Source organism: Xenopus tropicalis, chromosome 2 (genome assembly GCF_000004195.4).
Source record: "Xenopus tropicalis strain Nigerian chromosome 2, UCB_Xtro_10.0, whole genome shotgun sequence".
Classification (NCBI taxonomy): domain Eukaryota; kingdom Metazoa; phylum Chordata; class Amphibia; order Anura; family Pipidae; genus Xenopus; species Xenopus tropicalis.
Window position 1 is genome coordinate 6,638,748 of NC_030678.2, and position 27,832 is coordinate 6,666,579.

The 27,832-nt window shown below is 42.8% G+C and overlaps 1 protein-coding gene across 2 annotated transcripts in view; it reads left to right on the forward strand.

Moving 5' to 3' along the window:
* The window catches only part of b3gat1l (beta-1,3-glucuronyltransferase 1 like), a 68,035-nt gene extending 61,552 nt beyond the window's left edge, over nucleotides 1-6,483 (forward strand). The window contains exons 5-6 of one of the 2 annotated variants that reach the window (XM_012957068.3): nucleotides 3,367-3,461; nucleotides 6,150-6,483. In XM_012957068.3, the coding sequence (XP_012812522.1) occupies nucleotides 3,367-3,453 (87 nt within the window). In that variant the 3' untranslated portion in view covers nucleotides 3,454-3,461; nucleotides 6,150-6,483. 2 annotated transcript variants of the gene reach the window in all.
* Nucleotides 6,484-27,832: the final 21,349 nt, after the last annotated feature.

Genomic DNA, 27,832 nt, shown 5'->3' on the forward strand with positions numbered 1-27,832 from the left:
GAAGCCCCTCTGGCATTTACCAGAATCCACAGATTGCCAGTCCGGGCCCTGAGGGGGCATCTCAAAAGAACTGCCAACACATAAAACTTACCTTTTAGCCTCACCTACAGTTATGCAACAAGCAGGTGCTTCCATACTGGTGCCACTGGTGTCCTGGGATCTGTGAAGACTTTTTTAGGTATAGACCTTCAGGCAGGGTCCTACTTCCTAACAAGTCACAGCTCATAAGAGGTCACCTTGTTTCATATATGGTCCTACTGACCTTCAGGCAGGGTCCTACTTCCTAACAAGTCAGCCTTCTTGGACAGCTCATAAAAGGTCACCTTGTTTCATATATGATCCTATTGACCTTCAGGCAGGATTTCTTGACGTGTCTAGAACATTTCCCCCAAAGTTCAATCAAACGTTCCAAGTTGGGTGACCCGTCCACTGCTTTGGGGCCTCAGTGTTTGGAAGCATCTGAATGACACATTCCAGGCAGTGTCGGACTAGGGTGTGTAAGGCCAACTGGGGCTGCTACACCAGGGGCCCCTACATTCTCTTAGGGGCTTCCACTGCCAGCCCCCCCACACATGTACCTTATACTCTCTGTGGGGAAACAATGGCAACCGGGCAGTGACCATACTTGCAGGTGGGGATTGGGTCTGGGTCGACATGGGGTTTTCCCGATGTCATGTGGCCCAGTCTGACCCTCATTTCTGGCTCCAATAACAAATTCTTTCTGGGGGCCCCCATACCTAGCATTAGATGGCCTTTTTAATATTCTGCTTTAGCCATTGGGTCTTCCACGCTCCTTGCCCCCCACAGCCACTGGGTCTGTTACCATTATTGTCACATCTCTGGAACCAGTCAGCACCAATTACAGTACAGTTCCAATTGCATCAGTGGCAACCTCTCTCCAAATTGTCCAATCGGATTCATTTGATGTATCACCAAGAGGCATCACATCTATAGCCCCTATCCTTCTCCTCTCCTCCATCCCACAAGGCCTTAAGACGGGGAAAATTACTTGGGGAAGAAAGCTCACCAGAAGACGGCACTGTTTCTGAGGCTGCCGGTCACACAGCCATCCTTATTGCCTTCCCCATAGCCCTCCTATTATGTTACAAGTACTGCAGGCCGACCTAAAGGGCAAGGAACTGGCGTCGGGGAGACTGCTGAAAAATATTCTGCCTTTTCTTTGCCTTTACTTGTCCTTTAAATGACAAATTAATACACGGATTTTCTAACAATAATTAACATTATCTGCCTGAGGAAGAAACTAATGTAGCCTTGAAAGCTTGCATTGTAATAATGTAATCTGGCTTTTAGCGCGGTTAATCTGGTATCACCTCTAATCTGGCAACAATTAATATTCCATTAATATTAAACCCCCCCCCCCGCTGGAGATTTAATTAATTAAGTGCATATTATATGGCCTTTGGATTTATTATGGTGTTGGGTTTTTTGCCCTAAAGTGATCTATTGAAATATATTCAATTACAATCCAGAATGCTTGGAACCTGGGGTTTTCCAGATAACGGGTTTTTTCATAATCTGGATCTCTATACCTTAAATCTACTTAAAAATCATTTAACCATTAAATAAACCCAATAGGGCTGTTCTGCCCCAATAAGGGGTAATTATATCTTAGTTGGGATCAAGTACAGGTACTGTTTTATTATTACAGAGAAAAGGGAATTATTTAACCATTAAATAAACCCAATAGGGCTGTTCTGCCCCAATAAGGGGTAATTATATCTTAGTTGGGATCAAGTACAGGTACTGTTTTATTATTACAGAGAAAAGGGAATCATTTAACCATTAAATAAACCCAATAGGGCTGTTCTGCCCCCAATAAGGGGTAATTATATCTTAGTTGGGATCAAGTACAGGTACTGTTTTATTATTACAGAGAAAAGGGAATCATTTAACCATTAAATAAACCCAATAGGGCTGTTCTGCCCCCAATAAGGGGTAATTATATCTTAGTTGGGATCAAGTACAGGTACTGTTTTATTATTACAGAGAAAAGGGAATCATTTAACCATGAAATAAACCTAATAGGGCTGTTCTGCCCCAATAAGGGGTAATTATATCTTAGTTGGGATCAAGTACAGGTACTGTTTTATTATTACAGAGAAAAGGGAATCATTTAACCATTAAATAAACCCAATAGGGCTGTTCTGCCCCCAATAAGGGGTAATTATATCTTAGTTGGGATCAAGTACAGGTACTGTTTTATTATTACAGAGAAAAGGGAATCATTTAACCATGAAATAAACCTAATAGGGCTGTTCTGCCCCAATAAGGGGTAATTATATCTTAGTTGGGATCAAGTACAGGTACTGTTTTATTATTACAGAGAAAAGGGAATCATTTAACCATGAAATAAACCCAATAGGGCTGTTCTGCCCCCAATAAGGGGTAATTATATCTTAGTTGGGATCAAGTACAGGTACTGTTTTATTATTACAGAGAAAAGGGAATCATTTAACCATGAAATAAACCCAATAGGGCTGTTCTGCCCCAATAAGGGGTAATTATATCTTAGTTGGGATCAAGTACAGGTACTGTTTTATTATTACAGAGAAAAGGGAATCATTTAACCATGAAATAAACCCAATAGGGCTGTTCTGCCCCAATAAGGGGTAATTATATCTTAGTTGGGATCAAGTACAGGTACTGTTTTATTATTACAGAGAAAAGGGAATCATTTAACCATGAAATAAACCCACTAGGGCTGTTCTGCCCCAATAAGGGGTAATTATATCTTAGTTGGGATCAAGTACAGGTACTGTTTTATTATTACAGAGAAAAGGGAATCATTTAACCATTAAATAAACCCAATAGGGCTGTTCTGCCCCAATAAGGGGTAATTATATCTTAGTTGGGATCAAGTACAGGTACTGTTTTATTATTACAGAGAAAAGGGAATCATTTAACCATTAAATAAACCCAATAGGGCTGTTCTGCCCCCAATAAGGGGTAATTATATCTTAGCTGGGATCAAGTACAGGTACTGTTTTATTATTACACAGAAAAGCACTTAAAAGTCCCTCCACCCCCTCCCAGCCCACTGATATTTTTTTTTAAAAATGGTTGGAGGGCAGGGCCAGAAGTAGGGGTAGGCGGAAGAGGCACGTGCCTGGGGCACAAAAGCTGGGGGGGGCAACAGACACATAAATTCCTGCCATCCAATCCTGATTTCCGCTCCTTTTATCCTCCTCCTCCCCTGGCCCCCAAGGAGGAGTGGGAGGGAGGCTAATGAGCAGGGTATAGGTAGTTACGCCACTGGGTAACATACTTAAGCTGATATTTTCAAAAAAATTGTAAAAAAAAACAAAATATAATATAAACCCAATGAACCTCTTCTCCCCATGACAGGTCTTGGTTTGGCACACGAGGGCTGAGCGTCCTACTCTGGTCAACGAAGGGAAACGGGGATTCACCGACCCCAACATAGAAGTGTAGCGACTTGTGTAAGTACCGTTTGAGCATCTGATCTTCAACTTGATTGGTGGGAACCCTTGCAATTGCCCCTCCATTGGCTGGAATGGGAATTGTCTGGACCCTACAGGTTCCCTCACTGGTCAGATGATTATCATGGGCAATAAATGGAGCTTCTAGTTGGATGGAAATATCTTGTTATGAGAGATACCAAAGGGCACGACTATGTTCTCTACACTTAAAAAACAAATATGGCCAATTGCAAGGGAACATCAAGTGTATAATAAATATTGTGAACTCACAACATATGGCTGTGCAGGAATATGCTCTAGTGACCAAAAGAGGGGAAAATAGCCAATAAATGTATATTCTTGCTCAAATGGTGGGATAAAAAATGTTATATGTATTTCAGTCCACTAAAACAAAGCCTTTGTGTATGGGGTATTATGGGGTATATTTTACAAAGCCTTTGTGTATGGGGTATTATGGGGTATATTTTACAAAGCCTTTGTGTATGGGGTATTATGAGGTATATTTTACAAAGGCTTTGTATATGGGGTATTATGAGGTATATTTTACAAAGCCTTTGTGTATGGGGTATTATGGGGTATATTTTACAAAGCCTTTGTGTATGGGGTATTATGGGGTATATTTTACAAACCCTTTGTGCATGGGGTATTATGGGGTATATTTTACAAAGGCTTTGTATATGGGGTATTATGGGGTATATTTTACAAAGCCTTTGTATATGGGGTATTATGGGATATATTTTACAAAGGCTTTGTGTATGGGGTATTTTGGGATATATTTTACAAAGGCTTTGTGTATGGGGTATTATGGGATATATTTTACAAAGGCTTTGTATATGGGGTATTATGGGATATATTTTACAAAGGCTTTGTATATGGGGTATTATGGGGTATATTTTACAAAGGCTTTGTATAAGGGGTATTATGGGGTATATTTTACAAAGGCTTTGTGTATGGGGTATTATGGGGTATATTTTACAAAGGCGTTGTGTATAGGATATTATGGGGTATATTTTACAAAGGCTTTGTATAATGGGTATTATGGGATATATTTTACAAAGGCTTTGAGTATGGGGTATTATGGGGTATATTTTACAAAGGCTTTGTGTATGGGGTGCCCAAGGGGTAGAGTAACCCTTTGACAAGGGTTTATTGTAAAGAACAAGCGAATGTAGAATAACCAGGGGTGCCAAGAATCAAACGCTCGCTCAATTGTAATTGGTCTTCATTTTTTTACTTTTTGTTTTTTTTATTTATTTAACTTTTTCTTCAGCAGCTCTTCAGATTAGTATTTCAGCGGTTATTTGGTTGCTATGGTCTCATTTACCCTAGCAACCAGGCATTGGTTTAAATGAGAGACCATGAATATGAATAGGAGGGGTTTGAATAAAAAAGATAATACAAAGGAACAATAACCATTAAACATTGTAGCCTCACAGAGCAATAGTTGCTTGGCTGTCGGGGTCAGCAACCCCAATTTGAAATTTGAAAAGAAAAAGACAAATAAGTAAAAAACTATAAGAAATAAGTAATAAAGAACAATTGCAAAGTTATAGAACATACTATAACATACTAAAGATTAACTTTAGGTGAACCTCCCCTTTAATAAACATACAGGTATGAGACCCGTTATCCAGAATGCTTGGGACCTGGGGGTTTCCGGATAAGGGGTCTTTCTGTAATTTGAATCTCCTACCTTAAGTCTACTTAAAAAAATATTTAAACAGTAATTAAATCCATTAGGATTGTTTTGGCTCCAATAAGGATTTATTATATCTTAGTTGGGATCAAGTACAGGTACTGTTTTATTATTACAGAGAAAAGGGAATCATTTAACCATTAAATAAACCCAATAGGGCTGTTCTGCCCCCAATAAGGGGTAATTATATCTTAGTTGGGATCAAGTACAGGTACTGTTTTATTATTACAGAGAAAAGGGAATCATTTAACCATTAAATAAACCCAATAGGGCTGTTCTGCCCCAATAAGGGGTAATTATATCTTAGTTGGGATCAAGTACAGGTACTGTTTTATTATTACAGAGAAAAGGGAATCATTTAACCATTAAATAAACCCAATAGGGCTGTTCTGCCCCAATAAGGGGTAATTATATCTTAGTTGGGATCAAGTACAGGTACTGTTTTATTATTACAGAGAAAAGGGAATCATTTAACCATTAAATAAACCCAATAGGACTGTTCTGCCCCAATAAGGGGTAATTATATCTTAGTTGGGATCAAGTACAGGTACTGTTTTATTATTACAGAGAAAAGGGAATCATTTAACCATTAAATAAACCCAATAGGGCTGTTCTGCCCCCAATAAGGGGTAATTATATCTTAGTTGGGATCAAGTACAGGTACTGTTTTATTATTACAGAGAAAAGGGAATTATTTAACCATTAAATAAACCCAATAGGGCTGTTCTGCCCCAATAAGGGGTAATTATATCTTAGTTGGGATCAAGTACAGGTACTGTTTTATTATTACAGAGAAAAGGGAATCATTTAACCATGAAATAAACCCAATAGGGCTGTTCTGCCCCCAATAAGGGGTAATTATATCTTAGTTGGGATCAAGTACAGGTACTGTTTTATTATTACAGAGAAAAGCGAATCATTTAACCATTAAATAAACCCAATAAACACATAACCCACTTATAGTTCTCATACTTTTATTGTTTTTTTTCCAGGCCAACTTTCCCTTTATTTGCATCAATATGAAGGCGTAAGGATGAAGCCAACCCCTCGATCCGTGACGTGGCCTTTCCACTGTTTGCTCCGTCCCCCCCTGGAGGCGCTTCCTTGTACAGTCACAAACATGGCCGCCTCCACTCGTATCTGACAATAATCTGGACAGAACTGAGGACAATGTTGCTGCTAAAAATGAAAAAAGGAGAAAAAAAAGAACAAAAAAAAAAAAAAGATTTTTATTTGACGTGTTGCTCGGATGAACAATACGCCGGCGGAATGTCGGCCATATGGGGCCGTGTAACTAAGCCAATTAAAATGTTCCCGATGCCTGAAGCTTTTGTCATGTGTGAGGTGCTTGGCGTTCGCGTTATCGGCGCATCTGACGGGTTCTTTAGAAATAACAGAGGTCCGAGATGATTAAAAAGAAAAAGTACAACGTTACAAGACAAACAGTGTTCTGAGTTTAAAGGGGAAGTTCACTAGGAGATTGGGTTGGAATTTGTCATGATAAAGGGTAAAGGGGAATCATCATTAAAGTTTAATGTTTACAGAATCAGTTGTAAATTCCTAATTGTATTGGCTATATCACGGCTGCTCTCTCCCCCCCCCCCCCCAATTCTGTACCTTGGGGGGCAGGCAGTGGATTGGCTACTAGTGTCCGTATAATCATGGGATCTGTTCAGCCCAGGGCTTTCCTACAGTAGGTGCGGCTGAATGTGCAATTCATTTAAAGCTTCCCATACAGAAGGACTGGCCCCTTTGGGGGGCTTAGAGACTTGGCAGGGGGGGCTACAGACTGCGGTTCATCACGCAGAGAATACTTCTTAGCTGGAACCTACTATTATCCTGGCAAAAATGCTGCATTGTGGGTAAAAATAAAAAAAAACATGCCAATTTTATAATACAGTGGTGTGAAAAACTATTTGCCCCCTTCCTGATTTCTTATTCTTTTGCATGTTTGTCACACAAAATGTTTCTGATCATCAAACACATTTAACTATTAGTCAAAGATAACACAAGTAAACACAAAATGCAGTTTTTAAATGAGGGTTTTTATTATTTAGGGAGAAAAAAAATCCAAACCTACATGGCCCTGTGTGAAAAAGTAATTGCCCCCTGAACCTAATAACTGGTTGGGCCACCCTTAGCAGCAATAACTGCAATCAAGCGTTTGCGATAATTTGCAACGAGTCTTTTACAGCGCTCTGGAGGAATTTTGGCCCACTCATCTTTGCAGAATTGTTGTAATTCAGCTTTATTTGAGGGTTTTCTAGCATGAACCGCCTTTTTAAGGTCATGCCACAACATCTCAATAGGATTCAGGTCAGGACTTTGACTAGGCCACTCCAAAGTCTTCATTTTGTTTTTCTTCAGCCATTCAGAGGTGGATTTGCTGGTGTGTTTTGGGTCATTGTCCTGCTGCAGCACCCAAGATCGCTTCAGCTTGAGTTGACGAACAGATGGCCGGACATTCTCCTTCAGGATTTTTTGGTAGACAGTAGAATTCATGGTTCCATCTATCACAGCAAGCCTTCCAGGTCCTGAAGCAGCAAAACAACCCCAGACCATCACACTACCACCACCATATTTTACTGTTGGTATGATGTTCTTTTTCTGAAATGCTGTGTTACTTTTACGCCAGATGTAACGGGACACGCACCTTCCAAAAAGTTCAACTTTTGTCTCGTCGGTCCACAAGGTATTTTCTCAAAAGTCTTGGCAATCATTGAGATGTTTTTTAGCAAAATTGAGACGAGCCATAATGTTCTTTTTGCTTAAAAGTGGTTTGCGCCTTGGAAATCTGCCATGCAGGCCATTTTTGCCCAGTCTCTTTCTTATGGTGGAGTCGTGAACACTGACCTTAATTGAGGCAAGTGAGGCCTGCAGTTCTTTAGATGTTGTCCTGGGGTCTTTTGTGGCCTCTAGGATGAGTTGTCTCTGCGCTCTTGGGGTAATTTTGGTCGGCCGGCCACTCCTGGGAAGGTTCACCACTGTTCCATGTTTTTGCCATTTGTGGATAATGGCTCTCACTGTGGTTCACTGGAGTCCCAAAGCTTTAGAAATGGCTTTATAACCTTTACCAGACTGATAGATCTCAATTACTTTTGTTCTCATTTGTTCCTGAATTTCTTTGGATCTTGGCATGATGTGTAGCTTTTGAGGTGCTTTTGGGCTACTTCTCTGTGTCAGGTAGCTCCTATTTAAGTGCTTTCTTGATTGAAACAGGTGTGGCAGTAATCAGGCCTGGGGGTGACTACACAAATTGATATTGAAATTGAAAATTGAAATTGATAAACCACAGTTAAGTTATTTTTTAACAAGGGGGGCAATCACTTTTTCACACAGGGCCATGTAGATTTGGAGTTTTTTTTCTCCCTTAATAACGTAAACCTTCATTTAAAAACTGCATTTTGTGTTCAATTATGTTATCTTTGATTAATAGTTAACGGTTTTTGATGAGCAGAAACATTTAAGTGTGACAAACATGCAAAAGAATAAGAAATCAGGAAGGGGGCAAATAGTTTTTCACACCACTGTATATATATCATCCAAAAAAGACTGGGATTTCTGTGCAAATCAAAAAGGTATATATAAATGTGCATATACTGCCTATATAAGGGTTATCAGACCTGTTATCCAGAATGCTTGGGACCTAGGGTTTTCCAGATAAGGGATCTTTCCATAATTTGGATCTCCATACCTTAGGGTGAAGATACACGAAGCAACTAGTAGCAGCTACTTGTCGTGGCTACTAAGGGCGAGGACACACGGGGCGATTAGTCACCGCGACTTTTAATTAACTCAGTCACAGCGACTTTCTGCCCATAGAGTACAATTGTGTCGCTGCAACTTTATTAATCGCCCCATGTGTCTTCGCCCTAAGGAGTCAGAACTAGAAGTGCAGCACGGCAGAGCTTCAGGAGTCAGAACTAGAAGTGCAGCACGGCAGAGCTTCAGGACTCAAAACTAGAAGTGCAGCACGGCAGAGCTTCAGGAGTCATAACTAAAAGTGCAGCACAGCGGAGCTTCAGGAGTCAGAACTAGAAGTGCAGCACGGCAGAGCTTCAGGAGTCAGAACTAGAAGTGCAGCACGGCAGAGCTTCAGGAGTCAGAACTAGAAGTGCAGCACGCAGAGCTTCAGGAGTCAGAACTAGAAGTGCAGCGCGGCAGAGCTTCAGGAGTCAGAACCAGAAGTGCAGCACGGCAGAGCTTCAGGAGTCAGAACTAGAAGTGCAGCACGGCAGAGCTTCAGGAGTCAGAACTAGAAGTGCAGCACGGCAGAGCTTCAGGAGTCAGAACTAGAAGTGCAGCACGCAGAGCTTCAGGAGTCAGAACCAGAAGTGCAGCACGGCAGAGCTTCAGGAGTCAGAACTAGAAGTGCAGCACGGCAGAGCTTCAGGACTCAAAACTAGAAGTGCAGCACGGCAGAGCTTCAGGAGTCAGAACTAGAAGTGCAGCATGGCAGAGCTTCAGGAGTCAGAACTAGAAGTGCAGCACGGCAGAGCTTCAGGAGTCAGAACTAAAAGTGCAGCACAGCGGAGCTTCAGGAGTCAGAACTAGAAGTGCAGCACGGCAGAGCTTCAGGAGTCAGAACTAGAAGTGCAGCACGCAGAGCTTCAGGAGTCAGAACTAGAAGTGCAGCACGCAGAGCTTCAGGAGTCAGAACTAGAAGTGCAGCACGGCAGAGCTTCAGGAGTCAGAACTAGAAGTGCAGCACGGCAGAGCTTCAGGAGTCAGAACTAGAAGTGCAGCACGGCAGAGCTTCAGGAGTCAGAACTAGAAGTGCAGCACGGCAGAGCTTCAGGAGTCAGAACTAGAAGTGCAGCATAATAAATTCTATATTCCTATTGGCTCTTATAATAATGATGTCTATGTCGCACTCCCACGTCCCAGCACTGGGGCCCATAGGCTGCAGCAAACAGCGCCACCAGGCTGTGACTCTTGGACACTGATTTTTGGAATGGGATATTGTTAAGGTAAATCCCACTGCCCCCAATGAACTGACTGACTAATTAGCACATTAATCAAAGAACTCTGTATACAAACGGCTTCTTATAGAGGAACATCAGCTGTAGCCAAAATGTTGGCACTGTGCCCTTGTGTTCATGGGGGGCCCCATATAAATAACGTATGTTATTTATATGGGGAGCCATTGGTGCCGCCATTAAACAAGCAGTTCTCCCAAGTCTGCATTGGGACTTGGCAGAACTGACCGCGCACATTTCCCTGATCCCATTACCCCGGGCAGGATCCATAGCAACACATCAGAGTGCAGTTCCCAGTGATTCCCCAGTGCTACAGGGATACATTCTGCTGCCTACAGCGGACTCGCTATTGATTTATACTGTGTTTCTCGGCTCTTGTTGCCCAGATCTCAGCCTCGTGGCTCCTGAGTAGCGTCGGCCGCCTGACCTCTAAATTATGCAAACGCTGCCAAACGAGCTATAAATCCGCCTGATTGGCTCTCCCCTGTCGTTAATTAATTGCTCGTACACTTCTAAGGCTTCTAAAGACATCAAAGGCACATATTGATATTGGGCTTACTCACCCCCCCCCCCCCCCCCACATATAATGATATTGGGCATACTCACCCCCCCCCACATATAATGATATTGGGCATACTCACCCCCCCCCCACATATAATGATATTGGGCATACTCACCCCCCCCCCCCCCCACATATAATGAAATTGGGCTTACTCACCCCCCCCACATATAATGAAATTGGGCTTACTCACCCCCCCCACATATAATGATATTGGGCATACTCACCCCCCTCACATATAATGATATTGGGCATACTCACCCCCCTCACATATAATGATATTGGGCATACTCACCCCCCTCACATATAATGATATTGGGCATACTCACCCCCCCCCACATATAATGATATTGGGCATACTCACCCCCCCCCACATATAATGATATTGGGCATACTCACCCCCCCCCCACATATAATGATATTGGGCATACTCACCCCCCCCCACATATAATGATATTGGGCATACTCACCCCCCCCCCCCCACATATAATGATATTGGGCATACTCACCCCCCCCCCACATATAATGATATTGGGCATACTCACCCCCCCCCACATATAATGATATTGGGCATACTCACCCCCCCCCACATATAATGATATTGGGCATACTCACCCCCCCCCACATATAATGACATTGGGCATACTCACCCCCCTCACATATAATGATATTGGGCATACTCACCCCCCTCACATATAATGATATTGGGCATACTCACCCCCCCCCCCCCCCCCACATATAATGATATTGGGCATACTCACCCCCCTCACATATAATGATATTGGGCATACTCACCCCCCTCACATATAATGATATTGGGCATACTCACCCCCCCCCCCCACATATAATGATATTGGGCATACTCACCCCCCCCCACATATAATGATATTGGGCATACTCACCCCTCCCCCCCCCCCCACATATAATGATATTGGGCATACTCACCCCCCCCCCCACATATAATGATATTGGGCATACTCACCCCCCCACGTATAATGATATTGGGCATACTCACCCCCCCCACATATAATGATATTGGACATACTCACCCCCCCCTGCATATAATGACATTGGGCATACTCACCCCCCCCACCCACAAATAATGATATTGGGCATACTCACCCCCCCCCCCCACATATAATGATATTGGGCATACTCACCCCCCCCCCACGTATAATGATATTGGGCATACTCACCCCCCCACATATAATGATATTGGACATACTCACCCCCCCCCCCCCCCGCATATAATGACATTGGGCATACTCACCCCCCCCCCGCATATAATGACATTGGGCATACTCACCCCCCCCCCCCCCACATATAATGATATTGGGCATACTCACCCCCCCCCCCACATATAATGATATTGGGCATACTCACCCCCCCACATATAATGATATTGGACATACTCACCCCCCCCCCCCCGCATATAATGACATTGGGCATACTCACCCCCCCCCCACATATAATGATATTGGGCATACTCACCCCCCCCCCCCACATATAATGATATTGGGCATACTCACCCCCCCACGTATAATGATATTGGGCATACTCACCCCCCCACATAAAATTATATTGGGCATACTCACTCCCCCCAAATCTCTTGTTGGCTGCTCAGTGAGAACATAGGTTACACCCCCAGACCCTTTATAGTCAGGTGGTTGATCAGGGGGTGGGGCATAATTGTCATCTTGCTGCATTTAATAGGAATAACTCTTTAATAAAGGGGATGTAAACCCAAACATACAATACTGAATTCTAAGTAACTTCCCAATATCCATTTATTAAACAGTTATACATTATACTGATACAAAGAGATAAAGTGCGTAATAATGTGACAATTCCTTCACTTTATGTTTAGCCACTGTGATTCCCTCAGTTCCCAATGGCAATTTACTGCCCTAGTATTGTGGGCACATCTCCCCCAGTCTGTCTGTACATACCGCTATCCCGGCCCAACAGCACCATCTTGTGAGGATTCTGCTTACAATACGTCTTCTTTCCATGTTTCATTCTGAAGCTTCCACTGGATATTTCTAATGCGCGTATATAGGAAAGAATATGCCTAAAATTGCATTTTCTTTCATTAGACAAATATAACAGTTATTGGGTGGGCAGTTTAAGCCTTGGAAGAGTTGCCCGGGGCCCTCTGCCATTTAACCTTTTATTCTTGAACCAACAAATGTATTTGTAGCTGTAATATTGGTGTGTAGGCGCCATCTCAGTGCATTGTGTCTGAGTCTGAGCTTTCAGCCGGCGCTACACATTAGAACTGCTTTCAGCTAACCTATTGTTTCTCCTACTCCCATGTAACTGGAGGAGTCCCAAGCCGGACTTGGATTTCTTACTATTGAGTGCTATTCTGATACCTACTGGGAGCTGCTATCTTGCTCCCTTCCCATTGTTCTGCTGATCAGCTGCTGGGGGGGAGGGGGTTGGATATCACTCCAACTTGCAGCGCAGCAGTAAAGTGTGCCTGAGTCTGAGCTTTCAGCCGGCGCTACACATTAGAACTGCTTTCAGCTAACCTATTGTTTCTCCTACTCCCATGTAACTGGAGGAGTCCCAAGCCGGACTTGGATTTCTTACTATTGAGTGCTATTCTGATACCTACTGGGAGCTGCTATCTTGCTCCCCTCCCATTGTTCTGCTGATCAGCTGCTGGGGGGGAGGGGGGTTGGATATCACTCCAACTTGCAGCGCAGCAGTAAAGTGTGACTGAGTCTGAGCTTTCAGCCAGCGCTACACATTAGAACTGCTTTCAGCTAACCTATTGTTTCTCCTACTCCCATGTAACTGGAGGAGTCCCAAGCCGGACTTGGATTTCTTACTATTGAGTGCTATTCTGATACCTACTGGGAGCTGCTATCTTGCTCCCTTCCCATTGTTCTGCTGATTGGCTGCTGGGGGTGAGGGGGGGGTATCACTCCAACTTGCAGTGGAATATGAATAGGAGAGGGCCTGCACAGAAAGATAAATAATAAAAATGAAAAATAAGCAATAGGTTTTTGGCTGCCGGGGTCAGTGACCCCCATATGAAAGCTGGAAAGTGGCAGAAGAGAAAGGCAAGTTGTGAGGAACAGGACATTCTGTAACTAACGTAAAGGTGACCCACCCCTTTAATAAAAGTGGATAGTTCTAAAGCAAAGAATCAACAATTCTCCTTGCTAGAGGTGGGAATGTTCTCATTAGGAGTCGCTCTAGGCTGAAAGGGCTGGTTAATGTTTTATATAGCCATTAAGCCCAGAAATGGAATTAGGAATGGAACACGCCGTGCCTACACTAAGCAAATGCTGAATAATTCATACTGGGGACTTAGTAACCCCCAACTAACTGGCGCGACCTTTCTACTGCACATAAGTCATTAACGGTGAAGCCCTATTGCAGCGCTACAGTAAAGTGAGCCGAACACTCTCTCAACCACAGAGGCACCCCCCCATAAAAGGCACAAGGCTGCAGGCTGAGTTATACAGGGAACTCTGAGTATCACTCATGTATTATAAGGGATAATGTACCCCCTACTGTAAATGATAAGGATATTAGCAGTCACTGAGGGGTTCTGTGCCCCCCATATAAAGGCACAAGGCTGCAGGCTGAGTTATACAGGGAACTCTGAGTATCACTCATGTATTATAAGGGATAATGTACCCCCTACTGTAAATGATAAGGATATTAGCAGTCACTGAGGGGTTCTGTGCCCCCCATATAAAGGCACAAGGCTGCAGGCTGAGTTATACAGGGAACTCTGAGTATCACTCATGTATTATAAGGGATAATGTACCCCCTACTGTAAATGATAAGGATATTAGCAGTCACTGAGGGGTTCTGTGCCCCCCATATAAAGGCACAAGGCTGCAGGCTGAGTTATACAGGGAACTCTGAGTATCACTCATGTATTATAAGGGGTAATGTACCCCCTACTGTAAATGATAAGGATATTGGAAATTATGAGCAGTTCTTTGTAATAAACATTTTTAAACTCATTCATACAATAAGCATTTAATCTAACTAAGTAAATCCTAAAACTTTCCTGCTTTGAACCATGAAGTCACCGTGCCCTGTGTCTCAAACATCAGCCTTAGTGCCACATTGTGTTATAATTGAGGCAAATGATCATGTGAATCCGGCTCTGATTTGTTATATTATGTATATCTAATCCTTTAAGTACCCACGCCCACAATATAAAATGGACTATATCAGATTAGCAGTGTTTAACACAGGACTATGTGTCCAATAAAACTAAATACACAATTACAGTGTAAATATTAAGTTATTAACCTTGTATAAAATACACATACCCAGATCCTTACCCAGATATGTGCCTCTGCAGGAGTTCTGCGCCCCGGGTGATGTTCTGGGGAATGGAGCATTGGCCCCCTAAGTTTGCTCATAGCCTGTACAGAGAGATACCATAAAACTATGGCACATAGGGATTCCCCTGTACTAAGCACAATTCAGCAGGAACAGCCCCCTAAGTTTGCTCATAGCCTGTACAGAGAGATACCATAAAACTATGGCACATAGGGATTCCCCTGTACTAAGCACAATTCAGCAGGAACAGCCCCCTAAGTTTGCTCATAGCCTGTACAGAGAGATACCATAAAACTATGGCACATAGGGATTCCCCTGTACTAAGCACAATTCAGCAGGAACAGCCCCCTAAGTTTGCCCATAGCCTGTACAGAGAGATACCATAAAACTATGGCACATAGGGATTCCCCTGTACTAAGCACAATTCAGCAGGAACAGCCCCCCTAAGTTTGCTCATAGCCTGTACAGAGAGATACCATAAAACTATGACACATAGGGATTCCTCTGTACTAAGCACAATTCAGCAGGAACAGCCCCCTAAGTTTGCCCATAGCCTGTACAGAGAGATACCATAAAACTATGGCACATAGGGATTCCCCTGTACTAAGCACAATTCAGCAGGAACAGCCCCCTAAGTTTGCCCATAGCCTGTACAGAGAGATACCATAAAACTATGGCACATAGGGATTCCCCTGTACTAAGCACAATTCAGCAGGAACAGCCCCCTAAGTTTGCTCATAGCCTGTACAGAGAGATACCATAAAACTATGACACATAGGGATTCCTCTGTACTAAGCACAATTCAGCAGGAACAGCCCCCTAAGTTTGCCCATAGCCTGTACAGAGAGATACCATAAAACTATGGCACATAGGGATTCCCCTGTACTAAGCACAATTCAGCAGGAACAGCCCCCTAAGTTTGCCCATAGCCTGTACAGAGAGATACCATAAAACTATGGCACATAGGGATTCCCCTGTACTAAGCACAATTCAGCAGGAACAGCCCCCTAAGTTTGCCCATAGCCTGTACAGAGAGATACCATAAAACTATGGCACATAGGGATTCCCCTGTACTAAGCACAATTCAGCAGGAACAGCCCCCTAAGTTTGCCCATAGCCTGTACAGAGAGATACCATAAAACTATGGCACATAGGGATTCCCTGTACTAAGCACAATTCAGCAGGAACAGCCCCCTAAGTTTGCCCATAGCCTGTACAGAGAGATACCATAAAACTATGGCACATAGGGATTCCTCTGTACTAAGCACAATTCAGCAGGAACAGCCCCCTAAGTTTGCCCATAGCCTGTACAGAGAGATACCATAAAACTATGGCACATAGGGATTCCCCTGTACTAAGCACAATTCAGCAGGAACAGCCCCCTAAGTTTGCCCATAGCCTGTACAGAGAGATACCATAAAACTATGGCACATAGGGATTCCCCTGTACTAAGCACAATTCAGCAGGAACAGCCCCCTAAGTTTGCCCATAGCCTGTACAGAGAGATACCATAAAACTATGGCACATAGGGATTCCCCTGTACTAAGCACAATTCAGCAGGAACAGCCCCCTAAGTTTGTTCATAGCCTGTACAGAGAGATACCATAAAACTATGGCACATAGGGATTCCCCTGTACTAAGCACAATTCAGCAGGAACAGCCCCCTAAGTTTGTTCATAGCCTGTACAGAGAGATACCATAAAACTATGGCACATAGGGATTCCCCTGTACTAAGCACAATTCAGCAGGAACAGCCCCCTAAGTTTTCTCATAGCCTGTACAGAGAGATACCATACTGCACGCCTGCTCCCTGGTACAAATACACAACATTTATTCCTTTTACTGACGGAATGTCACTCCTCCCTATTGTATTGCTGAACATTTCCTCAATGTCACCCAACAAACAATGGGAAAAGCACTGTAGCCTTTTGTTGAATAATCGCTTTTACGTTTACCCTTTTTTTCTCCTTGTTTGACTGCAAAGGCAGGTAAAGGACTGCGGGTGTTTTATTTATTTTCATTGTTGTTTAGTAATCTCTAAAGCCAATGAGACAATGAGACACTCGGGTTTGGGTACAATGCCATTCTGTATGCAGCCGGAGTAGCGCATTACCTGCACTGCACTCCCATTACACCGAGGGCTGCAACGCAAGGAAAAACGATCTATTTAATTACTCGTTTTCAGCTAAACTTTGCCCTGACCTGGGGTATTATTTCCATTTTTCTTTTCCATCAGCACCTCGGTCTGGGTGCACAAGGCCCAGCGGATTTGTTTACACTTAGATAACAGAACCAGGCCATAGAACTGTCTGGCAGCAAACTGCAGAATTCATTAAATAAATACGTTCTGCCCTAGTCTTCCATTTAAAGGGGAACTTTACCACAAGATGGAATTGTAGTTCTCTTCAATTTTCTAGTATACATTCATGAAACATTTCCAGTGGTTTTAAAGTGATTTGTAAATGTAAATGCAATTGAAATCCATATTTCTGTACAGCATCCCATTCTGCTCTCTGGTTCTGAAGGAGTTCTCCTCCGGGTCTGTTAGTCAGCTTTTCCTACATGGTGTCCATCCCTTGTGGGCCCCCATGGTGCTCCCGTGATCCACTGTCTCCCTCCCTTGATGCGCCGCAGGGGAGGAGCGCTTGGGGGAGGGGGTCGGAGGGTGTTGGGGGCCTCTGTGGGCAGTGGTGAATGCGGCGGGGGTCATTGGGGGTGCAGGGGCCTCTGAGGGCCCTGCACCCCCCAGTCCGACCCTGTTTCCGGGGTCAGAACAAGCAGAGAATATAGACAGCAGGACAAATACGTCAACAACTGAAAATATTTCATCAAAATTTATTTGAAATGTGCTTAGAAGAATGACATTTTATTTCAATGTTTTTGGGTAGAGTTCCCCTTTATCTTATTATCCCGCCTAATATCCCGACATCTTGCTAACTTATCCACCTACAAATCAGACCTTACTGGTTAAATTATATTCATAAGAACTGGATTTTAAAGTGATTTATAAATACAGGTATGGAACCAGTTATTCAGAATGCTCGGGACCTGGGGTTTTCCGGATAAGGGATCTTTCCGTAATTTAGATCTCCATACCTTAAGTCTACTAAGAATCATATAAATGTTAAATAAACCCAATAGACTTGTTTTGCCTTCAACAAGGATTAATTATATCTTGGTTTGGATCAAGTACAGGTACTGTTTTATTATTACAGAGAAAAGGGAATCATTTAACCATGAAATAAACCCAATAGGGCTGTTCTGCCCCAATAAGGGGTAATTATATCTTAGTTGGGATCAAGTACAGGTACTGTTTTATTATTACAGAGAAAAGGGAATCATTTAACCATTAAATAAACCCAATAGGATTGTTCTGCCCCCAATAAGGGGTAATTATATCTTAGTTGGGATCAAGTACAGGTACTGTTTTATTATTACAGAGAAAAGGGAATCATTTAACCATTAAATAAACCCAATAGGGCTGTTCTGCCCCAATAAGGGGTAATTATATCTTAGTTGGGATCAAGTACAGGTACTGTTTTATTATTACAGAGAAAAGGGAATCATTTAACCATTAAATAAACCCAATAGGGCTGTTCTGCCCCCAATAAGGGGTAATTATATCTTAGTTGGGATCAAGTACAGGTACTGTTTTATTATTACAGAGAAAAAGTAAATCAGTTTTAAATTTCTGAATTATTTGAGTCTATAGGAAACAGGCTTTCCGTAATTCGGAGCTTTCTGGATAATGGGTTTCCGGATAAGGGATCCCATACCTGTATTTGAAATGTGCTTAGAATGACATTTTATTTCAATGTTTTTGGGTAGAGTTTCCCTTTATAATATTATCCCACCTAATACTAATAAGGAGGACGTCTTGCTAACGTGCTAACTAAAAATCAGACCTTAATAGTTACATTTAATTCATAGGAATTTGGGTTGTTAATATCTCATTGCAAAGTAAAAAAAAAATCCACATTATGCATGAATAATACACACTGATGGAGAGTGAATATACATGCTCTATATTTAATTCATTATTGTGAGGAGGCATCATGGAATTGGTTTAGAAGTCAGACAGAAATGAGCATCTCCAGCACAATGAAGGAGGACAATGGCTACTTTACGTTATTTACACAACTACGGGGAAAGTGCCAGAAGCAAATAAGTGAAAGTAAATATTTACAAAGTCCAGACCTATAAAAAACAAAGCGGAATGTCTTGTGTAACCAGTCTATCCACGAACAAAAAGACTGCACCTTTATGTTTTTTCACCTCTGTTTAGTGACTTGCGCTTGGCGGAATTACACTCATACGTTGTTATTTTTAGTTATTTCATTTTTAGTTCAGGAGCTCTCCAGTTTGGAGTTTCAGCAGCTACTTGGTTGCTAGGGTCCGAGTTACTATTTGATATAGTTAGGGGGGGACTGTTGTCCCAGGCCCGGGTGATCCTTCGCTTTAAAGGGGGCCCGGCTGTAAAAAGTTTTCAACTCGGGGGCCCATTTAAACATATACGGGCCCTGTCATTGGTGGCCAGTGGGGGGATTCAATTGGTTGCGCCCCGTGCGTACGTGTGATGTCAGTACGCACGGGGTGCAACGTTATAAAACAGTGGATGCAACAGGGAGCCAGGCGACATTGGAAGATGACACAGCGGCACAATACAGGTGCACGAAGCAGTCAGACACTGGGAGAGCAGGGGGAGCCGCAGGAAGCATGAGGACGCGGCCGGTGGGGGAGCGAGCTGGAGGATGCTGGGGGGGAGAGCTGAGGATGGTAGGGGGAGCTGGAGGATGCTGGAGGGGGAGCTGGAGGATGGTAGGGGGGAGCTGGATGATGCTAGGGGGGAGCTGGAGGATGCTAGGAGACAGCTGGAGGATGGTAGGGGGAGCTGGAGGATGCTAGGGGGGATCTGGAGGATGCAGGAGCTGAAGGATGGTAGGGGGGAGCTGAAGGATGCTAGGGGGGAGCTGGAGGATGCTAGGGGGAGCTGGAGGATGCTAGGGGGGAGTTGGAGGATGCTAGGGGGAGCTGGAGGATGCTAGGGGGGAGCTGGAGGAATCTTGGGGGGAGCTGGAGGATGTGGAAGCTGGAGGATGCTAGGGGGGAGCTGGAGGATGCTAGGGGGGAGCTGGAGGATGTAGGGGGAGCAGGATGCAGCAGGGAGTGGGCCATAGTATGAGGACACTGGGGGAGGGCCCTGGGCTGGCTACCAGTGTTTTAGGGGGGCCCTGGCTACCAGTGTTTTAGGGGGTCCCTGGCTACCATTGTCCGTGTGTCCTTTGTACTGATGGGAGGGGTTACTGGGGGAGGGGCCATTGGGGGGGCAGAATGTGGGAGGAGGGGGGCCCAAAAAATTTTGTTGTGAGGGGCCCGGTGATTTCTGATGGCGGCCCTGGATATAAGAGAGTCATTGGTACCTATGACTAGAAGGTTTTACTTTACATTGCCACACTGACTGAAAACCTGACAGCCAGGGCCTATTTGTACAATAACTAGTTGTAGATGGTGCTAAAAAGGCCTGTGTTAATAAAAACAAGGGTTGCAAGCAATTGTCCAGCATTAGGGTGAAGACACACTGGGCTACTAGTAGCAGCGACTTTTCCATAGCTACTAAACTCCAGAAAATACCCTGCCATAGACAATACTGAGAATTGCCTCTGCTAAAACACACGTAGAGGCAGTTATCAGTAAATGAACAGCATTGTCTATTTTAGTAGCCACGACAAGTAGCTGCTACTAGTAGCTCTGTGTGGAATGAAAAATCTTCTTTCGTATTATATGGCAATGTTTTGTTACCAGGGTAGCAGAGATCTCCTTGTGGCCAGCTCCTAGAGCAACCTGAGGGTGAAGACACACAGAGCTATTAGTAGCAGCTACTTGTCGTGACTACTAAAACAGACAATGCTCATTTACTGATAATTGTCTCTACATGTGTTTTAGCAGAGGCAATTCTCAGTATTGTCTATGGCAGGGGATTTTCTGGAGTTTAGTAGCCTTGAAAAAGTAGCCGCTACTAGTAGCTCTGTGTGTCTTCACTCTTAGGGCTCTGGCACACAGGGAGATTAGTCGCCTGCGCGACAAATCTAACCTATCGCGGGCGACTAATCTCCCCAAAATACCATTCCACCGGTGAGAATGTAAATCGCCGGTGGGATGGCATACGTGGCGCGGTGATCTGCCGAAATTTCCGAAGTTGCCTTTTGGCACCGCGTATGCCATCCTACCAACGATTTACATTCTCACCGGTAGGATGGCATTTTAGGGAGATTAGTCGCCCTCAACAAGGGAGATTTGTTGCGTGGCGACTAATCCCCCCATCTGTCACAGCCCTAAGGGTGAAGACACACAGAGCTACTAGTAGCAGCTACTTGTCGTGGCTACTAAAACAGACAATGCTGATCATTTATTGATTATTGTCTCTATGTGTGTTTTAGCAGAGGCAATTCTAAGTATGGCAGGGGATTTTCTGGAGGTTAGTAGCTTTGAAGAAGTAGCTACTACTAGTAGCCCAGTGTGTCTTCACACTTAAGGGTGAAAACACACAGAGCTACTAGTAGCAGCTACTTGTTGTGGCTACTAAAATAGACAATGCTGATCATTTACTGATAATTGTCTCTAGGTGTGTTTAGCAGAGGCAATTCTCAGTATTGTCTATGGCAGGGGATTTTCTGGAGTTTAGTAGCTGTAAAAAAGTAGCTGCTACTAGTATCTCAGTGTGTCTTCACCCTAAAGCAGTTGGGGCTGTCCAGCATTGACTGGAATCTGCTGTTAGTGAGGTAGGCTGCAAGAAGTATGTACCTTGGATCCCCTTGTTGCGCAGCTTCGGGGGACGCCATATTGGAAATGTCTCTATTCTGTATATCCCTAAGAGATTCCCCTGAATCTGGAAGTACATAAAAAGCTAACTATAAATTGAAAATAAATTTACAAGGTTTAGGGTCTATTCATTGGTGGGTGAACCTTTCCCAGCTTAGACCTGGGATATCATGGAATGGGTCAAATCTACAGAAGCAATTACAGAACCCCAACAGAAAGAGTCAAGGAAGAAGACAATACTCCATTGTAGAAGACACTAAAAGAGCTATTTGAAAGGTAAGAGGAAAACCAGGTTCAAGCAGTGTCACAAAGGCCAAGAGAATGGAGAGACTGCAGGAGGAGAGTGCAACTGACAGCATCAGTATTTCCGTATTAGTAGGGTGTGTCTTTTTGCTTTAGGCTCCATAGGTGGATTTTTAGTAAGGCTAGGGGGCTAAGCCTCCCCAAACCTGCTTGGCACCTTAAAAAGAACAAAAAACATCACTCCCTTTCTGCCCTGTCCTGGAAATCTTCTCCTGTCCCTGCATGCTCCTGCTGTAATCAGCTGTGCTCTGATTGGAGCTTTCTTCTTGTGGATTCTCCAATCAGAGCACAGCTTTCTTGACAGACAGTAAAATTGACCAATCAAAGCACAGATGCAGACAGGGCTTGGGAGATATTACAAACTGAAGGCAGTGCAGAAATGAAGACTGAAGAGAAGAATCTGCAGCTGTAACTTTACCTGAGAACCAAGTCTGAACTTGGTTATATATACACTGCATATAATGTGCCTGGGGTGTCAGTACCCACTGCCTCTCTCTCTATAAAACTAACTTAAACACATCTAAAGGGGAGGTTCACATTTAAGTTAACGTTTAGTATGTTATAGAATGACCTATTCCTAGCAACTTTGCAATTGGTCTTCCTAATTAATTTTTTTTTTTTAGTTCCAGCTTTCAAATAGGAGGTCACTGTCCCCAGCAGCCAAAAAGTATTGCTCTGCAAGGCTACAATTTTATTACTTTTGTAATTTTTTATTACTTATTTTTCCATTCAGGCCCCTTAACTATTCATATTCCCATCTCTTGTTTAAACCACTACCTGGTTGCTAGGGTAAATAAGACCCTAGCCACCAGATAGCTGCTGAAATCCCAAATGGAGAGCTGCTGAATGACTGAAAAACCATTAAAATAAAAGAATATCAATGTCTACATCATATTAAAAGTTGACTGAGGTTCCTATAACCCTCAATGTCACTGTTGGAGGCAGTGAGATGTGAGAAAACCAGAAGTAGAGGGTTTTTTGTTTTGTTTTAGGGAAATAAGCAATTGTTATTGTAGTTGGACTTTGTTCCCTTTCTTAAGCAGAACTGAAAATGTATATATGTATTTATATGGCAGCCAGGCTCAGAGTTATGAGAGAGGGGGGCTCGGTAATCCGGGGGGGGGGGCAGGAGATACAGTAAGGTGGAAAATCATATCAATCTGGTAAATCAGTATAAATTCCAGTTTCACCCTCAGGAACCTTCTCTGGGGAAACCTTTATTGACAAATGGATATATACATACAGAACTACAGATTTAGTATGTAATGCAAGTTATTTTCCCACATTATTTGGGGTTCAGTATTGCAGAGGTACATGTATTTTAATGGGGGGCACCTAGGCAGGAGGAGCTGATCCGCTATATGGACTTCAGGGGAGAATAGATGCTGAGGTACTATGGAAGCATTCAATAGATCCATGGAAAGGGGAGAAGTTCTATACAAGACCTGTTGGGTCAAAGCTGTTCTATTACTGGGATAGGGGGACAAGATTAAACTGATCTATTATAGGGGCCGCTGGTGGAAAAGTAATGGTTGCTATAGAGAGGTTACTAGGGAAGAGAAGCTGTGCATATCCTTTGCATGAGCTGCAGGGGTAGAATTAGTGCTTACAGGTGCTACTGGGTGTGCTGATCCACTGGGTTGATGGGGCAGCAGAACCGGCGCTGGGCTATTTCTTGTTTAACAATGTCACAATTTAAGGGGTGTTACTTGCCATGTCGGGAACCCCAGCAATAATTATTTCATGAATGTGTAAAAGCCTTGGATCCCTAAAGGGGTAGTTCACTTTCAAATTAACTTTGAGAATGTTATAGAATGGTCAGTTCTAAGCAACCTTTCAATTGGTCTTCATTTTTTATTTGCTATATTTTCTAAATTATTAGCCTCTTTCCAGCTTTCACATGGGGGTCACTCGCCACAGAAGCCAACAATCTATTGTTCTGTGGGGCTACTATTTTATTACTTTCCCTTCTATTCAGGCCCCCTCCAATGTCGCACTTGGTTGCCAGGGTAATTCGGACCCTAGCAACCAGATAGCTGCTAAAATTCCAAACTGAAGAGCTGCTGAACAAAAAGTGAAATTATTCAAAAACCACACATAATAAAAAATAAAGACCCATTGCAAATTGTTTCAGAATATAACTCCTACTACATCATACAGGTATGGGATCCCTTATCCGGAAACCCGTTATGCAGAAAGCTCTGACTTACAGAAAGGCCGTCTCCCATAGACTCCATTTTAAACAAATAATTCAGAATATTAAAACTAATTTCCTTTTTCTCTGTAATAATAATAATAAAATGGTACCTTGATCCCAACTAAGATATAATTACCCCTTATTGGGGGCAGAACAGCCCTATTGGGTTTATTTAATGGTTAAATGATTCCCTTTTCTCTGTAATAATAAAACAGTACCTGTACTTGATCCCAACTAAGATATAATTACCCCTTATTGGGGGCAGAACAGCCCTATTGGGTTTATTTAATGGTTAAATGATTCCCTTTTCTCTGTAATAATAAAACAGTACCTGTACTTGATCCCAACTAAGATATAATTACCCCTTATTGGGGGCAGAACAGCCCTATTGGGTTTATTTAATGGTTAAATGATTCCCTTTTCTCTGTAATAATAAAACAGTACCTGTACTTGATCCCAACTAAGATATAATTACCCCTTATTGGGGCAGAACAGCCCTATTGGGTTTATTTCATGGTTAAATGATTCCCTTTTCTCTGTAATAATAAAACAGTACCTGTACTTGATCCCAACTAAGATATAATTACCCCTTATTGGGGCAGAACAGCCCTATTGGGTTTATTTCATGGTTAAATGATTCCCTTTTCTCTGTAATAATAAAACAGTACCTGTACTTGATCCCAACTAAGATATAATTACCCCTTATTGGGGCAGAATAGCCCTATTGGGCAAAACATTTCTGTTGGGTTTAATTAACATTTTATTGATTTTTTAGCAGACTTAAGGTATGGAGATCCAAATTATGGAAAGACCCCTTATCCGGAATTCCCTTGGTCCCGAGCATTCTGGATAACGGGTCCTATACCTGTACTAAAAGTTAATGAACGACCCCTTAAACTGTACCCTTCCCACCCCGTGCTGGCAGTCTGCTCCCCTTACTATAATGCCATTGACTAGAAAGCAACGAATCTGAACCAAACAGCAGTACTATTCATCGTAGGCTGCACCTACATTTTAATATTAGGAGTAATGTACCCAAACACAGGAAGCTTCCACTTCCGTTTGTATTCTGTATAAAATGACTCAGCCTCTTATTATAGTACATACCAACGGCTGAATAACCCAGCACTGGCATCATCACTGTCTATCATGCCAAATATACCCTACAATGCAAATTACTATTCACCCAATTACAGGTATGGGATCCCTTATCCGGAAACCCGTTATCCAGAAAGCTCTGAATTATGGAATGCCCGTCTCCCACAGACTCCATTTTAATCAAATAATTCAGAATTTTAAAACTGATTTCCTTTTTCTCTGTAATAATAAAACAGTACCTGTACTTGATCCCAACTAAGATATAATTACCCCTTATTGGGGGCAGAACAGCCCAATTGGGTTTATTTAATGGTTAAATGATTCCCTTTTCTCTGTAATAATAAAACAGTACCTGTACTTGATCCCAACTAAGATATAATTACCCCTTATTGGGGGCAGAACAGCCCTATTGGGTTTATTTCATGGTTAAATGATTCCCTTTTCTCTGTAATAATAAAACAGTACCTGTAATTGATCCCAATTAAGATATAGATAATCCTTATTGGATGCAAAACAATCCCATAGGGTTTAATTAATGTTTTATTGATTTTTTAGTAGACTTAAGGTATGAAGATCCAAATTATGGAAAGACCCCTAATCTGGAATACCCTTGGTCCTGAGCATTCTGGATAACGGGTCCTATACCTGTATTATTATTCCCCTGCAAAGCACTGTTCCAAGGCCCTATGCATAGGAACCAGAAAGCTGTTACGCTAAAACATGCGACGAGCCTGCAAGCTGCATTATAATCCTGCGCTCTGTATTATACTGCAACCTTGATCGGCGTTAGCCCTGGGGCCTAATGATGAGTAAATATATAAATATAACTGCTTTGTGTACAGTATCCTATTTGTGTTTCATCTGCAAACACTGACAGAAGGAAAGTAAGGCCGCAACACTGCTGGTTTTGTTTAGGATTTATTATATTATTATTATTATTATTATTATTATTATTATTATTTATTATTATATTAGTTAACCTTTTTAGTGCCATAGGACGTAGATTCTACGTCCTACAGCACTAATGGGTTTACAAGCGCTGCGCTCGCTTTTAAAGCAGCGCAGCGCTTGTAAAGCCTGCACAACCCCCTAGGCAACGAGCAAGAGAGGACATACTCACCGATCCGGGTCCCCCAGCGCCGCCGATCCGGGTCCTCAGCCAATGACAGCAGTGGACACGCATTGATGACGTGTCCACTGCTGTCCCTTTAATTGTCGCCGCCCCCGCCGTCGCCTCTTCACTCTGCTGCCACGTGAGACTGCTGGAGCCCCCCTGCTGCCTTCCTGCTGCCTTCCTGCCAGATTGGTCGCCCTGATCGCCTGCCTGCATTGTGTAAGCTGAACTACAACTCTCTAACCACTGTTTATTTTGCTTATTTCTATCTCAACTGTCTAAAATTTTTTTTTTTTTTTTTTTCCATTTCTTCTTCTATCTTTGTCATTATTACACTTTTACACACATACACACTGATTTACAACTTTCCCAAGCACACACAGACACTTACACACACACTTACACTTACACTTTTTTTTTTTTTTTTTTTTTTTTCTTTCTTTCTTTTCTTTTCTTTCTTTCTTTGCTTTCTCTGGCAGTCTTTTTTTTTTTACTAAAACTTTATTTCTGATCTTGCTCTATAATTATCTGATTTATTTGGTTGCATTTTAGTGTTTTTTTTGCATTTTCATAATTGATTTCTGTTTTTGAATTATTCTATTGCACTATAACTTTTGTATTGCTATTGGGTGCTGAATTTGCAGTGACATTGGTGGATCCAGGGCTCTGACCACCGATTTCATTGCAATAATTGTTCTTCTGTTGGTTTTTATTTGAATTTACTGATTTTATGGTGTTTTATCTTTGCATTGTTCTTTATTGTGTATTTAGTGCCCCAAAAAGGTTGCTTTTGCAGTGACATTGGTGGATCCAGGGCTCTGACCACCGATTTCATTGCAATTATTGTTCTTTGATTGCTTTTAGTGGTTTTATTCCATTTTAACTTCATTTGATTTCAGTTGTTCTAGAAAGGTCCAGAGGTGCTAAGATTGTTCTGGTAGTTTCTATTGCCAAGGGTTAGGCTGATGCCACACATGGCGTAGGGCTGATTTTTTCAGCAAGTGGAAAAACGCTTGCCGAAAATTCAGCCCTACGCCTGCTACTTGTGCCTGCACCCGAATGAATGGAATACGCTCGGGTGCAGGCACATGTAGCCGATATACGCATGAAAACGCGAGACTTTGCATTCTCACGCGTTTTCATGCGTATATCGGCTACATGTGCCTGCACCCGAGCGTATTCCATTCATTCGGGTGCAGGCAAAAAAAAAAGGGGTGCATAGAGTGCAGCCCCAATATTATGCATTTTCAGGTTTGGCGGCCATGTACTTATGTGCACCCATACATATG